Genomic DNA, 19,399 nt, shown 5'->3' on the forward strand with positions numbered 1-19,399 from the left:
TTCACAAATTGATCGGTCAAGTCTCGACTTTCTTTATTGAATGAGTTGTTTGTTCACTGATGTAAGTGGTATAAGACATTCCAATTTCAAATAAACTTGAACAAAGTGTTGTGATTTTGAAAATCATCCAATACACATAATATGATCATTTGAATATTAGTATTTGAGACATTTTCGAATCTTTTACGTTTCAAAGTTGCAAGTATATTTTTAGATTGAGTCAAATTGAATATCATATCTGAAACGCATTCCTTGTCTTCCAACATGAGACAACAAACAATTGGATGATCGGCTAACTTTTCACATAAGTCATGATTATGTAAATCACATATGCCATTAAATTTTCATTTCTTATTTGCCAACGTATAACCACGCAACTTAAAAGGACACTCACATTTTCTTGAATCAGTGTCATTTCATTTAAAATTCCAGAGATGACGTATATATTCCTCACTTCTTTCGCATGTCATTGTCACAAATGTACCTCTTCTATCCAAACCATTATCGGATCTTCCGATTACCACATAAAATCCTAATTTGAAGGTCTCCGTACGAATCCATTGATGCATGTGATCACGAAATTCAAACTCGTTTTCATTTTTAAATTGGTTGCCAAATCGACCTCTTACATAACAACACATTTGGCATCCGAGGACACAACATGTTTGGAAAAAACATCAGGTTACACCATATCTAATACAAACAGTTATAATAAAAAAAAACTCCTAAAACCGTAAACAGAACTGAAAAAATTAAAACAGACAGGCTACAGAGATGCATCTTCGGAGGAGTTCATACAAACTTCAGAACTACATCTCCAAGTTCAACCTACATTTTTCATACTAAAAATAAATTTAATGTGATCAATAAGGTTTGAAATTAATGATATTTACCTAAAATTTCATCTTTTACTCCTTTTAATATGATGAAACGAAAAAATAAATATTTAGAGTGAAAATGTTATTGAAAATGAAATGATTTTTGAAAAGGATTTAGAGAGAAATAAATATGGATCTGATCATGCAGTGCAGGGGATTGTTTTATCAAAATTCACATTTTCTTATTCTATAGATGCATCTCCATAAATACCTGACATGCAAAGGTGACAGGAATTTCAAAATTCTACCTCAAATTTCCGAAAATATATCTCTAAAATATCCACTAGTATGCTTAAATATCAATATATATGTTGTAAATACTCGAAAATACATCTTCGAAATAAATTTTATTTCTTACAAGAAAGATCTGAATTTAAGCTTATCAACTCACAATTTAAAGGAACCTTCCAATTTGATACTCCCTTTATCCCAAATTATAAGTCACTTTGAAAAATTATAAGTTTATTTACAATTCCAATATATTATTAATGACATTTTTCTTAATATACTTATCATTTATTATTTTTTCTTCTAATTTTGAAATTTTCTTTTTCATCAATAATAAATGAAGAACAATGATATAAAGTCATACATAATTTCTCTTCTCATACAGCATTAATCATGTTCTTAATTTATATGAAATGTCCAAAACGTCTTATAATTTGTGACAGATGAGTAACATCAAGGAACACAATGGAACCGAACCTCTCCATTTTGATATCATCAAGGAACCCAATGGACTGAGTTGATAAACGACAGAAGCTAAATAGGAGAATTGGACGCTGAGGTCACACAAACTTAGAATGAGTAACTTATAACAAATTAGATAAATTAAATAATCGGTATGAATTTTTTTTAATTTGAAAATCAATATAAACCCCAACTTAAATATAAGGAACCAAAAAAATGTTTATCTAAAAAATAAAAAAGACATTTTAATCGTTTGTAAAATATCAATCAAATACTAGCACCTTCCTTTCTCAAGACATTTTCATGATGTACCACACATTATGCTTAAATAAACAATTGAACAATGGTGGTAATGATTGACCTAATTGCTGAAACAAAGTTTTGGCTTTAGAAAAAATATTTACAAAAGAATAATGCTAAGTAACACAGAAAAACAACATGACCCTGTGTTTTATGCAGTTATTTGAATTTTTTTATATTTTCCTTCCACTTCAGCTTGCGTGCAAAGACAAACTTAGTTACATAGCTCACATGATGTTATAGATGACATGGGAGAGATGTTATTTTTTGTGTTTGCATAGCATGACTATTTACAAATTGAAGGTGTAAGATGCACAAGGTGACAATTCCTTGACCAAGGGATAAGTACCTGAAGTGAGGTAACTGTAGTGCTTGCTGTGTGAATACTAGGCTAAATGATTTGCTTGAGATCGATGGATCTCATCAGCACGGGCAGAAGGAAGATAGATTGCATTTAACAATGAACTGTGAGTTCGTCCATAGAACAAGTATATAAGTAGCCCGATTAACAGCCACACAGAAACTCTTAGCCATGTAGCAGCCCTGAAATTCAAACACGAGAAAAATTAGATGTTAGTAACGCAATTTATGCATGTTGTTATGGATTAATGTCAAGAAATTTCTCACCCAAGATCAATTAGTAAGTAGGTGTTTATAAGAATGCAGGCAGCAGGTAGGAATGGAACAAATGGGCAAGCAAAACCTGAAATACAAACAATGTTACGCATAAAATGAAGTTTTAGAAATCCACCAAAATAAGATTAGATTGGCTATTTAGATTTGTCTGGTGGTGCACATACCTCCAGAGTGTCCAAAGCTGTGTCTGGTATCATCTTGCTTTATGCAGGCCAGTACAATTATGCTGCAGAAAAGAACAATTACACCCACGCCAAACAATGTAACGCGCAAAACCCTGCATGTGCACAAATAATCGCAAGAAAGGAACAGGAGTAAGGATAAAGAACTAACTCAAAGGAGACACTGTTCTTTCCGAAATGAGTTCAGCGTGATTTCATACTTCAAGATTAGCAAATACAGTTAAAAGTTTACATACCTGGGACACCTTTCGACTGAAGCTGCACCGGTTACCATGAGAATCCCTATACATAGAAAGGATATGCTCCATCCGGCAAATTTTCTCCTAGTATTCTCATTCTGTTCCTCTGTATAATATAGTCAAAACTCAACTTTAAGAACTAGCACTTCATTAAAAAAAATGTAAGCAAATGTTGATAAAAAGAATAGCAAACAATTATTGACAAAATTGAAACAACGCACAATATAGATTCAAACTTTCAAAACTACGCGTGTGAAATATAGATTGAAAGTTTCAAAGGAACTGAATCATCGAGTAGCCCGGTTCATAATTAATGAAGATGGATCATCAGTGTATCACATGAGAGGAGCATGATGCCCAATTATAGATGATTTATAAAGTCGTATTCATATCACAAGAATGGGTTCAAACATGAAATGACACCCTGAACTATCAGTGTTAATATGTGTTGTAAATAATAGACTTTAAATAGTAATATTTGTAGTTATATGTGGTCTCTTAAGCAAAACTCATTAGGTTTAGAATTTACTCTATTTAAACATATTAGCTATTGCATTGTAATTACAACACTAAAATATATAAGAAGCCCGTTAAGTCTAGAATTTGCTCTACTTAAACATATTAGCTACTGCATTGTAATTACACAATATTGAAATATATGAGAATTATTTTCTACAATATGTTTCTGCCTGACTAATTTAAACATCAAGATTCAAACAAGAATTACCTTTGGTCACTTCTTTTATGATTAAAGGATGTTCAAGCCGGATGTCTGGCTTGTCATGTAGGTCACTATTATCAAAATAACTAGCAAGATCTACGGGACTCATGGTCGTTTCTTCTTCAATATCACTACCAGATTGGTTCAATAATGGATCAACAGATGTTAGAAGTGAAGCTGGAACTGGAACTTCATTAGGTGGAACATATCTGATTATCAAAACTGAAACTGCAACCGTGGTAAAGGCAAGCAATGTTCCCACGCTAACCTGTATTCGGAAAGCAATGAATATAACAACAGTTTAAGTTTATAATAATCTAAGAAAGAAGTGGCAACCAAGTTATTTATTGTCATGATTTATTGTACAATTAAAGTAAACTAACCATTCCTGCTAACTGAGAAACATCCATAAAGAATGCAAGAACAGCAGCAAAAAGACCAGTGACAATAGTGCTTTTCAAAGGAATCTGTGTGCGCCTATAGATATCTGAGAAGAAGGAGGGTAGAAGGCCATCCCTAGCCATTGCCATAAAGAGCCGTGGCTGCAAAACGCGTGTGTCAATGGAAATATATATTTATCAAGTGCAAGAAACCATAATGGTACCCAGTATCAACGTGCACTAACATGTCTATGTGTATTTTAGATAGTTATTTCGAAAACACTTGGGAATATTGCCAAGTGAATATGAAATTTGATATGATTTCAATCTCAATTCTTGACATCCAATTAAAGCTTTCCTTCTCACTCAAAAGTCCAGAACATGTAGGAAGATGACAACAAAAACAACTTGGTAACAAAATAGAGTAAGAATAAAAAGAAATGGAAAAATAATTTAGGTTGTAAAAATCCATAACCAAAGCCTAACAGCCATAACCAAGTGGAGTGATTAACAGATATTCTAAAGAAATAAATTATTACATCTTTTTTACTTGTACGTACCTGAGGAAGAACTGACCCCAACAAACTGGAAAAAAGAGCAGTGACAGCTCCGGTTGTTATTATATACCTGTCATCAGTAAAATAAATGTAAATTGAAGCATAATATTCAAAAGAGACAATCATATATTTAGATTGTTTAAACAATAAAACAGGATGCCCTAGCAAACCTTACACTGCCCATTCCATCCCATAGATAGAAAATGCTGAGGAGATTGGGGTGTCAGGGTTCAATGCATAATACGGTACTAAGCCAACAATAACTGCTGATACAAGCATATACAGAACGCAGCATATAGCTAATGCAGTTGATATGCCGATTGGCAAATCTCGTTGAGGATTTTTGACCTGCACAATAACAATAAAAATCTTAAATAACAAAAATTTGAAGAAAATGGTGTTTCACAAATACAGTACAATATAAAAGCCTTAAATAACAATACGATATTAAATGCATTTTCAAGAATGCATGTGTGCTTTTATGAGCCTTGCATTTAGTTTCTGCCGATACGAACTACACTTGACTTAAAAGATCAGTCCCTCTTGGGAATATTCACCTCCTCAGCTGTACCGGAAACTGTATCAAAACCAATGTATGAAAAGAAAACGACTGCAGACCCAGCAAACATCCCATTCACTCCGTAAGGAAAAAACCTGAGATATAAGAGAAAGTTCAGCTATATCAAGAAGAGTAATGAAAAAGATGAAGAGCTGAAAATGAAGACTCAAACAGCCATTACCCGCTCGGGAGATCATAACCAACCCATCCGGTTTTGAAACCTAGATATCCACCAACTGTAATGATGAATAGCATGACAGAGACATTTATGGTTGTCGCAATGGATTGTACTGTTGAACTCTGAAATATCAATTGAGATAAATAGGTCGGTATAATGAGATAGGTAATTAGAAAAATGGTGATTGTGTGTATGTGTTTTAGTTGAAAATCCATACCTCCTTGATTCCAAGGCACAAGGGGATGGTAATAAGAATAATTAATACAGCTGCACATGGATCAACCACTATTCCAAGACCCGGTAAGGTATGACGAGCCAGAAATGAAGGTAGGTTGTCTTCACCACCAAAAAACAAGGCCTGCAATAAGCAAGAATAAAATAAATACAAAACCAAACTGTTAAGTATGGTGTTCTTGTTGGAATGAAGTATCTTGTACTCCCCCGGTCTAGAATATAAGCAAAAGTAAAAATGTATCAAATATGTTTTGACTTTTGCTTATACTAAATATAAGACCGGAGGGAGTATATATACATCACCAAGTGTCAAAAATCAAAATACATCCAGGATACCCATGTCCTACAATTCATGACCCGTGATAAATAACCTATAATTTGTATGCGTTTGATTAGTCTCTTAGTGCATTCTCAACTACAAAGTACCAAGATGGTAAAAGAGAACATGCGAGATTAAAATTAAGAAAAATGGAAGTAAAAAGTATAACAAACCAGATTCGGGGTTATGCCACGAGCAACAGCTGAAGCACCAATTGTATATTCTAGAATCAAGGACCAACCTACCAACCAAGCAACCCTGAGATAAACAGAAATGTTCAAATCATGGGTTTTATTCATAACAATGAAAAATTAATAACGAACAAAACATGTTAAGCATCTTCATCTAAGCATAAATTTCTTCAAAGTTTTATTCCAAGGAGAAACGTAACTCACCCTTCTCCAATGCATATGTAGGTATAATGATAAGCACTCCCTGCTGACGGACATCGACATGCAAGTTCTGCATAACAGAAAGCTGATAGCGCAGCGGCTATTCCTGCAATTAAGATTGATAATACAAGTGCTGGTCCTGCCTGCTCCCTAGCAACTGTTCCAATAAGAATATACACTCCAGCTCCTATTGTAGCTCCAACCCCTGATTTTCAAGAATTATCAATTACCATCTGTATAGTAAATACTTGGTGAAAACTACTAAGAAGCCAAACCCTAGAAATCAAATCAAAATCAACATAACCCTAAAAGATAAATCACTCTTTTGACCAACATTCAAAAAACTGAAATTGAAAATGAAGAATTACCAATTCCAACAAGATCAACTACAGATAACTTCCTAGCCAATTGAGAATGACTCCTGTGATGAGCAGAATCAACTTGCTTCCTCCTAATGAAGCTTCCAAATCTCCTAAACCACCCTCTGTCTCTTTCTCCAGCACCAACACCCTCATTCCCAATATTCACAATCATTATCCAAATTCCAATACAATAATATACAACTACTATTATCGAATCGTTGGTGCTGTTTTTGCGTGATGAATTTTAATTTGAAAACAGGGGGAAAAATTTTACCCAGAAAAAGTCACATACTTTGACCCTTTTGGTTTTGCAGAGGAAAAGGAAAAGACGAAGAATGAAGCGTGATGACTCGGCAGTTACGTTTCGTACACATCAACGACGCAAAACAGATAAGATTAAAAAGAGGAGATTATCTGCGGTGACATTTTTCTGCAGTGAAATCTCAACCATTCACTTTTTCCTTTATAAAAAGTCAAAGTCACTTTAAAAGAATATCAGCGGTGCAGAATTTAACTTGAGTCTCTCCGGTTATATTGTTGAGAGAGAATCTCATCCTAATCCAAAACGTGCACCGCATTATTTGTTTTTAGATTAAGAGTTAAAAATATGTTTTGTCTTATAAGAATTTAAATGTTTTTATTTTATTTTATATCTTTATCAAATTATTGATTTTTTTTATAAAAAAAATATATTTTTTAAATTTATTCTTTAAAAAAAAAGGAAAAATAGGATATGTAGTGTGAGTTGTGACAATCAATCAATGATGTATATTCCGTCAAATCATATTTTTATTTTAAAATTATTTTGTCATGAAAGTAGAATTGATCGGAGAACGGAAGTTGTTATTGGATGTGTAATTCAATTTTTAGTACTTGGTTATTGAAAGTTTGGTATGTGGTTACTGACACTTCAGTAAGTGAATATTGATACTTCAATATGTGATTATTGATGGTTCAACGTGTGGTAAATGTTATTTATGCATGTGATTAATATTAATCATGTATATGTCTATTAAGTAGAAATTAGTTGCTTAGTAGTATGATCTTATATAAAGAATGTAACACATATTTGTAAAAATTTAATTTCATTCAAAAAATTCTTCATTATCTCAATTGCTCTTCATTTTTTTTCTATTTTTCTTAATTTGAAAATAAATTGTAATTCAAATTATCCAACAAATTGGTGTCTAGAGTCTTGGTTTGATCTTCTCTATCAATGGAAAACGGGAGTACAACCTCCAATCAGTTCTCAGCTAATCTACCAGTTTTCAAGGAGAAAATTATGATATATGGTGTGCGCATATGAAAGTTCAAATTTCAAGATATGCTTGAAATCGTGAATGATGGTTTCTTGGCATTAGAGGCAAATGCTACTTGTCGCATTACGCGAAAAACCGGCGGGAAACAAGAACAACAGAGCCGCCACCGTGCGTTATTTATCCCAAAGGAGGGAAAGGAAACGCTCGAAGTAAACCTGGAAAAGACATGGTCTCGCGACCAAAGAGAATGGGATCGGGAGTCGGTTATGCGAAGGGAAGGTATTAGCACCCCTACGCATTCGTCGTACTCGACGGGATCCACGCACAAAAGGAAGGAATATGGTTGCTAAAACACTGCTCACAAACAAACACATTGGCTGAAAGAGACACAAGAAAACAAACGAAACTGACTCGGCAGGATATCACATCCTAGGCCTACGTAGTCCATCAGGCATAGACATCAGAGTCGACGCAGTTCGGACGGGGGAAAGCGTGCTCGCTAGGATGTCGCATCCTATGCATACGTATCCTCTCGGACTAGAGAAGAATCAGAGCACTCGTAGCTCGGCTCACGCACGCCAAACAAAACCACACAGGAAATCGACTGCCAATCGCTGGACTTACGTCAAACTCCACACAAACAAACAAACATGGAAACCGAATGCCAATCGCTGGGCTTACATCAGACTCCGAACCAAACACACGCACACTAGAAACCGACTGCCAATCGCTGGACTTATGTCAGACTCCACACCAACACAGGAAGAAGAAGGGTCTCGATTGCAACCAGGGCAAGAGAAAGGGAAGGTCTCAATCGCAACAAGGGCGAGAGAAAAGAGTTAGTGTTAGTTGTCAGTCAAACTCGACAAGACATCGCATCTCGTGCCTACGTATCTCATCTGGACATGAGAATCAGAGTTGTCGTAGTTCGGCTAAACTATTCTTGTTGGTTTGTGTTTTTTAGGTGGACGACGTCACTACGCAATCTACCGGATGCTCGACCTTTGGAGACTTACTCACCTGTAGTAGAAGGAGTTGACGTATCCTTAAGAGGGGATAATGTTTGTTTGTGTTTTAGGAAAGCTCAAGCAAGAAAGGAAGTCCTATACGAAGGAACCGTGCTACCTAAATTGACATGCAAACGAGACTACGCGGAGTCTAGCAAACCTAGGGGGATACAATCACACCACACAAACACATACAGCATGAAGTAAACACACCAACAGGGGCTCAAACATCAAGGTTAGGCTTTAGTCGAGGGGTCATGTCAACCTCGACAAACAAGCCACTGTATCAGGGTGATATTAGCTCTTAACCCTAACATTGAGAGTTAGGGTGAAGCAGATGAAATAGGAAGTGAGGGGTGTGCCTCACAGCTCTTATCCCTGGCCTGGGAGAGCTTCAGACAAAAGAACTGTGGGTTCAGAAAGTGGGAACCATTCTACACTTATGACACTGACTCAACTGTACAATTGTACAAGGATCTTGGGTTACTATCCACAATGCATCAACACAGTGGTGTGAGCAAAGGGATGACTCAACTGACTAGCAGGAAATGGATTGCACATCTCTTGTATCTGCCAATTGCCTTATCAAAGGTTTTTTCCTGCTTAGGGACAAAGATAAACAAGCACAAGTATTGCCTCTTAAGGAGGACTTCAGACAGGTGCCTGGCCAAGTAACAGGCCAGGTCTTCCAGACTACATGGAGTTAGAGACATTATACCTCAATGCTCAAGCTATCAAGCAAAGCAAAAGCAAGTTCACAATGAACTATAGCAACTAAGGTACCTGAAAACAATCCAACATAATCAGTACTCAACTCAAACAAAAATCAAACAGAAAGTTACAAGTCCACAGCACAAACAGATAACAAGCATCAATGCACAAAGGTGCAAGCCACAAGGCATAAGTACAAGTCTCAAAGCCTACAAAATAAACTCAAGATTAGTCATCAACAAGCAATAAACCAACTCCAAATGAGTGAATATCATCAAGCATGGCAATTGTGCTTTTTAACCTGAAACACAGCTCAAATGTGAGAAGCAAACCTCTAGGACAAGGCCTAGGGTCAAAATGAGAGAAATAAACCAAAACAGAACATGAAAATTGGCAAGAATCAAGTTCAATCAAATAAGAAACAAATCCAAGTGGTCTCATATTCATATCATTCACCAAGATCATTTCATGAAGCATAGAAGGCATAGCATGCATATTCAAAGCTCATAGAACCAAACAGAAAGATTCAATCCACATCAACTCCAAAAATATTTCAATAAATCCCCAGAAACATCATGGTCAAACAGCATTCATAACATGATCTATACACCAAATTTCAAGCCATTTGGATAAGTGGAAGCAAGTCAAATAAAATCCATAAGTCAAAGCATGTTCAAACAAGCTCATACAAGGCACCAAATCATGCATCAACTTCAAGCAAGCATAAAACAGAATTGGCATAAGATAAATGAACCAAATCAAAGCCATGACACAATTCAAGATGTCTAGAACACACATGCAAAATTTCAGGCTCATCCAATACACAACAAGAATTTCACAAATCAAATAAAATCATGACTCACAAAAAGTCCACAATTGGTCAAACAGAGGAGAAAATCTCAATCAAATTGGAAATGCACTCAAAAAATCCACAAAAATTCACATTCAAATTTAACATCTAGGAGAGTCAACATGCAAAAATTCAGATCATTTTGAGTTCATATGGCATGGTAACAAAAATCCACAAATGGGACAAGAAATGGTGTGACACAAATTGTCACACCTTCAATGATCAGGTCATATCTCACAAACCAGAAATGCAAAAATCACAAACTCAATGCCAAAATGTTCCTAAAGGTGTCTAGTTTACTCATGTAAAATTTCAAGAATTTTGGATTAAGCATCATCATTTCAAAATCAAAATGGTAAGCAAGGTGTAAGTAACCACATGTATGAGCAAACCCTAGCCAAAACAGAAATCCACACGTGCACAATTTTCATAAAAATCATCAAAAAATACTAGACATGGCAAGGATCATCATGGAAAAAACCTCATGTTAATTGGACAAACCATCAAGAAGTTATGAATTTTGGAATGGCATGAAAAAATAAAAAAAATGATGAACAATGCATGTGAAACATGGAAGCAAGCATGAAGAAAAATACAAAAAAGGCTAAAAGGAATTGTCATCGCCCGGAATCGATCCGCGCTCACATTCAAATCTGGCGCCACTTAAGTGAAACGCCGCGTTTCACTTAAGTTCGTGGCGTGCTCTCATTGGTGCATGGCTTACAAACACGAAAATCATGCAAAACATGGAGGAAACGGATCAAAAGGCATTCTAGGAGCAAAACCCTAAGAAACTCAACGTGTTCTTCACGAATTTCCCAGCTCAAGAACAACACCTCACCAAAACTCATGAAATACATATCATTAGCTTCGTCTTGCAATGCTCATCACTAATCTAAACATCATTTAACCTAATTCGTGCTAACAAATCCAGATCGAGCAAGATAAGTTTTGCATCTCAAACTTAGATTCAGCATATCTCACTCACTACTTGATGAAAATCAAAACCAAAAAGCTCAGTGTACTCATGGATAGAAAATCTACATAACACATCTCCTAATTTCATGAATCTTGAGACTCGAAATCTAACCTTCAAGTGATGGCAGAAATGAATTCGTGCAATTCAGGTCTTGTAAGCATGAAACAGATGCTCTTTGATGCTCAGGTTGATGAATGGAAGAAAGAATATTGCTCACTTGCCTTGAATCTAGCTCAAATCCGCGTTTGCCATTGATGGAGCTTGATGCAACAGTGCTAGGTTTGGCTCGAAATTGAGGAATCCTTGCTTGCAGAAAGCCCAGTGATGCTTGTAGATGATAGATCAATGAAGAACAATGCAAGTTCTTTGGAAAATTTGCAGAAAAAATCAAGAGAAAAAGTTGAGAGAATTGGTGATTTTTGATCTAGATCGGAGATGAATGAATGTTAATCCAAAATTCTGTTAGCATTAGCCTTATATACCATGGATTAATGCATTTGTTAATCACACTTAACCAAATGTAATGGTAATTAGTGAAATGCAAATTTTATGCTAAATGGCCAAAGTAACCTCATGCATGGAATAAGCTGCTACAGTGCACGAAAAATTAGCCAAACACCCTTCAAATATTGTTTTAGATCAAATTCAAGTGATTGGAAGTGTTGCAAATGCCTAGTTTTCAAATTGACTTTTTCCCTCCCTTTTTCAAATTCAAGTCACATGAAAAATGCCATTTTTGTGTGATGATTTTTGATAAAATGTAATGAATGATTATGATAGAGCATGTCAAAAGGATATTGTAGCAAAAAACCACACATGATTTGGCCAAATGGTGTGAAAGTTATCCAAGTTTGAAGTTCAAAATTTCTTGACAATGATTTGATCATAACTTGCCAACCACACATGGGAAATGGATGTTCTTGGACTTTCTGGAAAGGTGAGAGCAAGATATTCAACTTTCATGTTGGACAAAATTCCATTTGAAGCATGTATGATGATGTAAATTTGAGGAGAAGACCTTTCCATTTTTGGCAGTTTGAAATTACAGGTCACTTACTATTTTTGGAAACCTTTCTTCTGACCTCAAATTCTCCAATGTTGATCTTTGACATGTCAAATGAGACTTGTATGGACATGAATGAAGCCTCTCAAACCATCTCCCACCTTCAAATCCATGAATTCAGGCACAGTTGACCACAGTTGACTTCCTAGGGTTTCAGATGAAATTCAGCTTGACTGTTGAGCTTTGATCATCCAATCCATGGCCAAACCACTTCAAAATGATCCCTAGATCATATGAACTTGTTGAACCAACCCTAGGGCTTTGCCTCCTTGAAAAATGCACTTGCTTGATTGCACAACTGATCCTCCTAACCAGTTGACCTAATCTTGTCTGATGACTTGCACTTGGGCAAAGGACAATGCAATGTTATGCAGTGGACAATGTAATGTTAATGACTTATTATGAAATGAATGTACAAAATGGAAGGTGCAAATTTGAGGTGCTACAGCTGCCCCTATTCAATCAACTGGGAACCCGAACGGATGAGAGCAACGGCTGTCAGACTTTCAGGGTAAACAGGGATTGAATACCGAAGAACCGTAGAAATTTGCACAATGCGGGGGTCTACCAACGGAAACGTCCACTGGGATCCGATATTTATTACTAGGATATTTGATTTTCTCGAAGGTACAGTCACATCCAGACATCACAAGATGATGAATGGGAATAGAAATCACAACTAGATGCCAACGGACAAATAGGAAAAACTCGACGTTTATCGAAACCAACGGAGAGGTAACCAATCATTAATGAATGAATGGAAGAGGTACAACCATACGCCAACGGACGTAATGGGAAAAACTCATCGTTTACCGAAACCAACGGAGAGGTAACCAATCATTAATGAATGAATGGAAGAGATACAACCATACGTCAACGGACGTAGTGGGAAAAACTCATTGTTTACCAAAACCAACGGAGAGGTAACTCTACTGGGGACGACCAGGAAAAACTCGACATTTACCAAGACCAATGGAGAGGTAACCAGACATCAACGGACGACGGATGAACTGGGAAGACTCGACCAGACGTCAACGGACGAACGGGAGAAGCTCGACGTTTATCGACACCAACGGAGAAGGAGAAAACTCAACCAGACGTCAACGGACGAACGGGAGAAGCTCGACGTTTATCGACACCAACGGAGAAGGAGAAAACTCAACCAGACGTCAACGGACGAACGGGAGAAGCTCGACGTTTATCGACACCAACGGAGAAGGAGAAAACTCGACCAGACGTCAACGGACGAACGGGAGAAGCTCGACGTTTATCGACACCAACGGAGAAGGAGAAGACTCGACCAGACGTCAACGGACGAAAGGGAGAAGCTCGACGTTTATCGACACCAACGGAGAAGGAGAAGACTCGACCAGACGTCAACGGACGAAAGGGAGAAGCTCGACGTTTATCGACACCAAAGGAGAAGGAGAAGACTCGACCAGACGTCAACGGACAAAAGGGAGAAGCTCGATGTTTATCGACACCAACGGAGAAGGAGAAAACTCGACCAGACGTCAACGGACGAACGGGAGAAGCTCGACGTTTATCGACACCAACGGAGAAGGAGAATTACTGGGGAAAATACAACTAGATATCAACGGATAACTAGAAAAACTCGACGTTTACCGAAACCAACAGAGAGGTGCACAGACATTAACGAATGAACTATGGGGAGGATACAACTAGGTATCAACGGATAATTAGGAAAAACTCGACGTTTATCGACACCAACGGAGAGGAGAATCTGAGATGACAGGGATACAACTAGTTATCAACGGATAACTAGGAAAAACTCGACGTTTATCGACACCAACGGAGAGGAGAACACTTCACTAAGGAAGGGATATGACAACCGAAAACCGAATAGGACGCCACCGACGACTCTACTGGGGACTCTGGCTGGGAATCAACCAGACATTAACGAATGACTGGGGAATAGGGTATACAATCAGACGTCAACGGACGACTGAGAAAAACTCAACGTTTATCGAAACCAACGGAGAGGTAGCTCTGCATGGGGAAATATATCACCAACAACCGTCAACAGATGATCGGGAAAAACTCGACGTTTATCGAAGCCAACGGAGAGGTAACTCTGGGGGGAATTAATAGCCATTAACTAATGATCTGTGGGGAATAAGAAACTATACGTCATCGGACGCATAGGAAAAACTCAATGTTTATCGAAACCAACGGAGAGGTAACCCCTATTGGGGAGAGAGAACAGGACTCAACCAAACGTCAACAGACGATTGGGAAAAACTCGACGTTTATCGACACCAACGGAGAGGAGGATGTAAGAACAAAAATTGTTCTACATCAGATTCCATGATTTTGATGATAACAAAGGATGAAACCAAAAATGGCACCCTAACGAAAAGTTTCTAAGTGTGCAGAGTTCTAAGGAAAGAAGGAAGAAATCATCAGATACATAATTATATCAGATACAAATTATCAGAAGATAAGAAGCATCTGAAGTAGAAACACGTTCAAGAAAGTCTAACTCTGAGCAAAACAGCAAAATATCAGAAGCATCTGAACAAGAAGTACGCTCTAGAAGTTCTGATTCTGAACAACAGTATGTCAAACTTCAGAAGCTCTTGGCGCTATCTGAAGAAATCCTCAGAACTCAAAAGATCAACATCAGAAGCTAGATAGAAGACACCAAGATTCTCAGATACACGAAGACTCTGATCATGGAATTACTAATTATGAAAGAGTAACGTTAAAGTCAAGTAAAGGATTGCAAATGGATTTCCTAATACAGAAAGAGACGTTAATCTCCAATTTCAATAAAGAAGGTACTATATGTGGTAAGTAGTCATTTCAAGGAGAGAAAGTTATCCTGGCAGAAGCTATTTATGTTATGGCGTAAATTCATTTTATTACTCATCAGTTTCAACTACTACCTCACTGATATATAAAATGGGCTGCAATCAACATTGAAGATGCACAAGCAAAAATTATACTGAAACATCAACGCTCAAGAAAACACTCTTGCTCTCTATATCTTCACGAAGCTTTTGCTTATAACGTGAATCACTTTGTTCTTACTATTGTAATATTTGCTTTCTTAGAAGCACTCTAGATTACATAAATCTTTTATCTATTGTTTGTTTATTTCCTCAAGTGACTCTGTGTAGTCTGTATACTTGAGAGGACTAAGAGATCTTTCTCTTAGACGTTGTTTGTAATCAATCTTTCAAGATTAGTGGATTAAGTCCTTGTTGAAGGCGAAATCACCTTGGCCGGGTGGACTGGAGTAGCTTTGTGTTATAAGCGAACCAGTATAAAAATCCTTGTGTGTTTTTCAATTTGAAAAAGCGCTTATTTTCAAAACAATTCAAACCCCCCCTTTCTTGTTTTTCTCACCTTCAATTGGTATCAGAGCTCCGGCTCTGTTATTGATTTTCTAATCAAACACTTAACAGTGTAGAGAGATCCAGAACGAGAAAAACTATGGCCCACACAAATGAAAAGGATAGTTACAATGCTAAGCCTCCTGTCTTTGATGGAGAGAAATTCGATTACTGGAAAGATAGAATCGAAAGTTTCTTTCTAGGCTATGATGCTGATCTCTGGGACATTGTCACAGATGGATATAAACCTCCTGTCACAGAGGATGGAGCTGAAGTTCCCAGAAGTAAGATGTCAGATGATCAGAAGCGAGTTTTCAAGAATCATCACAAGGCCAGAACCATACTCCTCAATGCTATATCTTATAACGAGTATGAAAAGATCACCAACAGAGAAACAGCCAAAGACATACTTGACTCTCTAAGGATGACTCATGAAGGAAACTCTCAGGTCAAAGAGACAAAGGCTCTGGCGCTTATCCAGAAATATGAAGCCTTCAAAATGGAAGATGATGAAGCCATAGAGGCAATGTTCTCTAGATTCCAAACTCTGATTGCAGGTCTCAAAGTTCTAGACAAAGGATACACAACTGCAGACCACGTCAAAAAGATAGTCAGAAGTTTGCCAAAGAAATGGAGACCCATGGTTACTGCTCTGAAGCTGTCAAAGGATCTGAACAATATCAGTCTTGAAGAACTTGTTAGCTCCCTCAGAAGTCATGAGATAGAACTAGAGGAAGATGAGCCTCAGAAAAGGAACAAGTCCATAGCATTAAAATCCAGATATGAAAGACGCAAACCTGACAGAACCAAAGCTCTCCAGGCAGAAACTGAAGATACTGATGACTCTGAACTAGAAGATTCTGATGATGAAGAAGAATTGTCCCTCCTAACCAGAAGAGTTAAACAACTCTGGAAAAAGAGGAACAACAACTTCAGAAGACCAAGACCCAGAGGGGATCGATCAGAATCAACCTCAAAAGGTAAAACTAACAAAGATATTACTTGCTATGAATGTAAAGAAACAGGTCACTACATGAATGAATGCCCCAAGCTAAAGAAAGACAATTCTAGAAAAGAAAGTTTCAAGAAAAATACCTTCAGAACAAAGAAAGGATTAATGGCTACCTGGGATGATAGTGAATCTGAGTCATCAGAATCTGAATTTGATGAAAAGGCCAACGTGGCACTTATGGCTACCACATCCAGGAGCAGCTCAGATGAAGAATCTGAAGAGGTATTCTCTGAACTCTCTCGATCTGATCTAGAATCATGCTTGTCAGAAACTCTTAGCTCATATCAGAAATTAAAACAAAAGCTTAAAAACATAAAAGGCTGTCTTAAAGCAAAATTTGAAGAATGTGGCAAGCTTGAGATGACAATTCTAGCACGAGAAGATACAATCAGATCTTTAACATTAGAAAGAGATGGAGCAAAAAGAAAAAGCTTAGAATTAGAAGAAGCATTGTCTCAAGAACCACAAACTTCAAATAAAATAATTTTTGAATACGAAGAAGCCTTTCAAGAATTTCTGAAAAATGGAATAGGTAGGAGTATTATGGCATCCATGATTTATGGAGTCAGTCAGAACAATAAAAAGGGAATTGGGTATGATCCTAAGGAAGTTAAAACTTCTTCTAGTGACCAACTTAAATCTCCATTTTCATATCACTATACACACACACAAGAACAAAAATTTATAAATGCTAGAAAACCCAAAGTCATAAGAAACTCTGGGAAAACTAATCAGAAAGGACCCAAGAGATTCTGGGTACCAAAAGATAAGATTGTGTATGTTGCAGATATCCTATGCAGCAAAGTTCAGACACCAGTCATGGTACCTGGACTCTGGATGCTCGCGACACATGACGGGAAGAAAGTCTATGTTCCAAAGCCTGGAACTTAAAGATGCTGGATTCGTAGGTTTCGGAGGAGATCAGAAAGGAAGGATCAGAGGCTCCGGAACTATTGGTAATGGTACTCTTCCCTCTATATCTGATGTTCTTTACGTAGAAGGATTAATGCATAACTTGTTATCCATAAGTCAATTAAGTGATAACGGTTATGATGTAATCTTTAATCAAAAAACATGTAAAGCCATTAATCAGAACGATGGCTCTGTCCTTTTCACAGGCAAGAGGAAAAACAACATTTATAAAATTAATCTTTCTGATTTAAAAGAACAAAATGTTAAATGTCTGATGTCTGTTCATAAAGAGCAATGGGTGTGGCATAGACGCTTGGGCCACATTAGCATGAGGAAACTTTCTCAGCTAAATAAACTCGAGTTAGTAAGAGGCCTACCTAAACTGAAGTTTTCTTCAGATGCTCTGTGTGAAGCATGTCAGAAAGGAAAATTTTCAAAAACATCCTTTAAAAAGAAAAATGTTGTTTCTACCTCTAAGCCTCTGGAACTTCTCCACATTGACTTATTTGGTCCTGTGAAAACAGCATCAGTCAATGGAAAGAAGTATGGACTAGTCATTGTTGATGATTACAGTCGCTGGACATGGGTGAAATTTCTAAAGCACAAGAGTGAGTCTCACTCTGTATTCACTAGTTTCTGCTCCAAAGTGCAAAAAGAATTTGATGCTAAAATTGTTAGAGTCAGAAGTGATCATGGTGGAGAATTTGAAAACAAAGATTTTGAAGAATTATTTGACTCTAATGGAATATCCCATGATTTCTCCTGCCCTAGAACTCCACAACAAAATGGAGTTGTAGAGAGGAAGAATAGGACACTCCAAGAGATGGCCAGAACCATGATCAATGAATCTAATGTGGCAAAGCACTTTTGGGCAGAAGCTGTAAATACAGCATGTTACATTCAGAATAGAATCTCTATAAGACCTATTCTGGAAAAGACTCCCTATGAACTGTGTAAAGGAAGAAAACCAAACATTTCATATTTTCATCCTTTTGGATGTTCTTGCTTTATCTTAAACACTAAAGAACATCTGAACAAGTTCGATTCCAAAGCACAGAAAGGTATTATGTTAGGATACTCAGAACGCTCTAAAGGCTACAGAGTATACAACACAGAAACCAAAATTGTGGAAGAATCACATCATGTCAGATTTGATGATAAGCTTGATCCTGAAAAGTCAAAGCTAGTTGAAGATTTTGCAGATTTAGAAATCACCCTTGCAGGTTCTGATAAAACTCCAGAAGCAACTATCACTCAGAATTCTTAAGAAATTAAATCCCCAGAAATCCCAAAGAAAGTTAAAAGTCGTATCAATGTATCTGAAGATTTGATTCTGGGAAACAAAGACGAACCTGTTAGAACCAGATCTACTTTCAGAACCTCTGAAGATACTCCTCTGGGACTAGTGTCTCTGATTGAGCCTACGTCCTGTGATGAAGCACTTCAAGATAACGACTGGGTTTCAGCCATGCAAGAAGAATTAGATCAATTCACAAAGAATGATGTCTGGGATCTTGTTCCAAAGCCCAGAAGCACTCACGTTATTGGAACCAGATGGGTATTCAGAAACAAGCTGAATGAGAAAGGAGAAGTCGTTAGAAACAAAGCTTGACTGGTAGC

General features: G+C 37.1%; 1 protein-coding gene across 2 annotated transcripts; it reads right to left on the reverse strand.

Moving 5' to 3' along the window:
- Positions 1 to 570: 570 nt before the first annotated feature.
- On the reverse strand, positions 571 to 7,010 carry LOC127126606 (cationic amino acid transporter 4, vacuolar). 2 transcript variants are annotated; one of them, XM_051055557.1, is made up of 15 exons: positions 6,634 to 7,010; positions 6,269 to 6,470; positions 6,047 to 6,131; positions 5,538 to 5,678; positions 5,324 to 5,442; positions 5,141 to 5,237; positions 4,759 to 4,931; positions 4,587 to 4,653; positions 4,030 to 4,188; positions 3,653 to 3,914; positions 2,923 to 3,031; positions 2,669 to 2,781; positions 2,496 to 2,571; positions 2,218 to 2,411; positions 571 to 828 (listed from the first exon to the last, which is right to left on the reverse strand). In XM_051055557.1, exons 1-14 carry the CDS (start codon positions 6,797 to 6,799, stop codon positions 2,255 to 2,257), a joined length of 1,926 nt encoding a protein of 641 aa, XP_050911514.1. In that variant the 5' UTR covers positions 6,800 to 7,010; the 3' UTR covers positions 571 to 828; positions 2,218 to 2,254. The 2 variants fall into 2 exon arrangements, with proteins under 2 accessions (XP_050911514.1, XP_050911513.1); XM_051055556.1 differs by lacking the exon at positions 571 to 828 and adding an exon at positions 1,460 to 1,660.
- Positions 7,011 to 19,399: the final 12,389 nt, after the last annotated feature.

This window comes from Lathyrus oleraceus, chromosome 3, assembly GCF_024323335.1.
Source record: "Lathyrus oleraceus cultivar Zhongwan6 chromosome 3, CAAS_Psat_ZW6_1.0, whole genome shotgun sequence".
NCBI classification, from domain to species: Eukaryota; Viridiplantae; Streptophyta; class Magnoliopsida; order Fabales; family Fabaceae; genus Lathyrus; species Lathyrus oleraceus.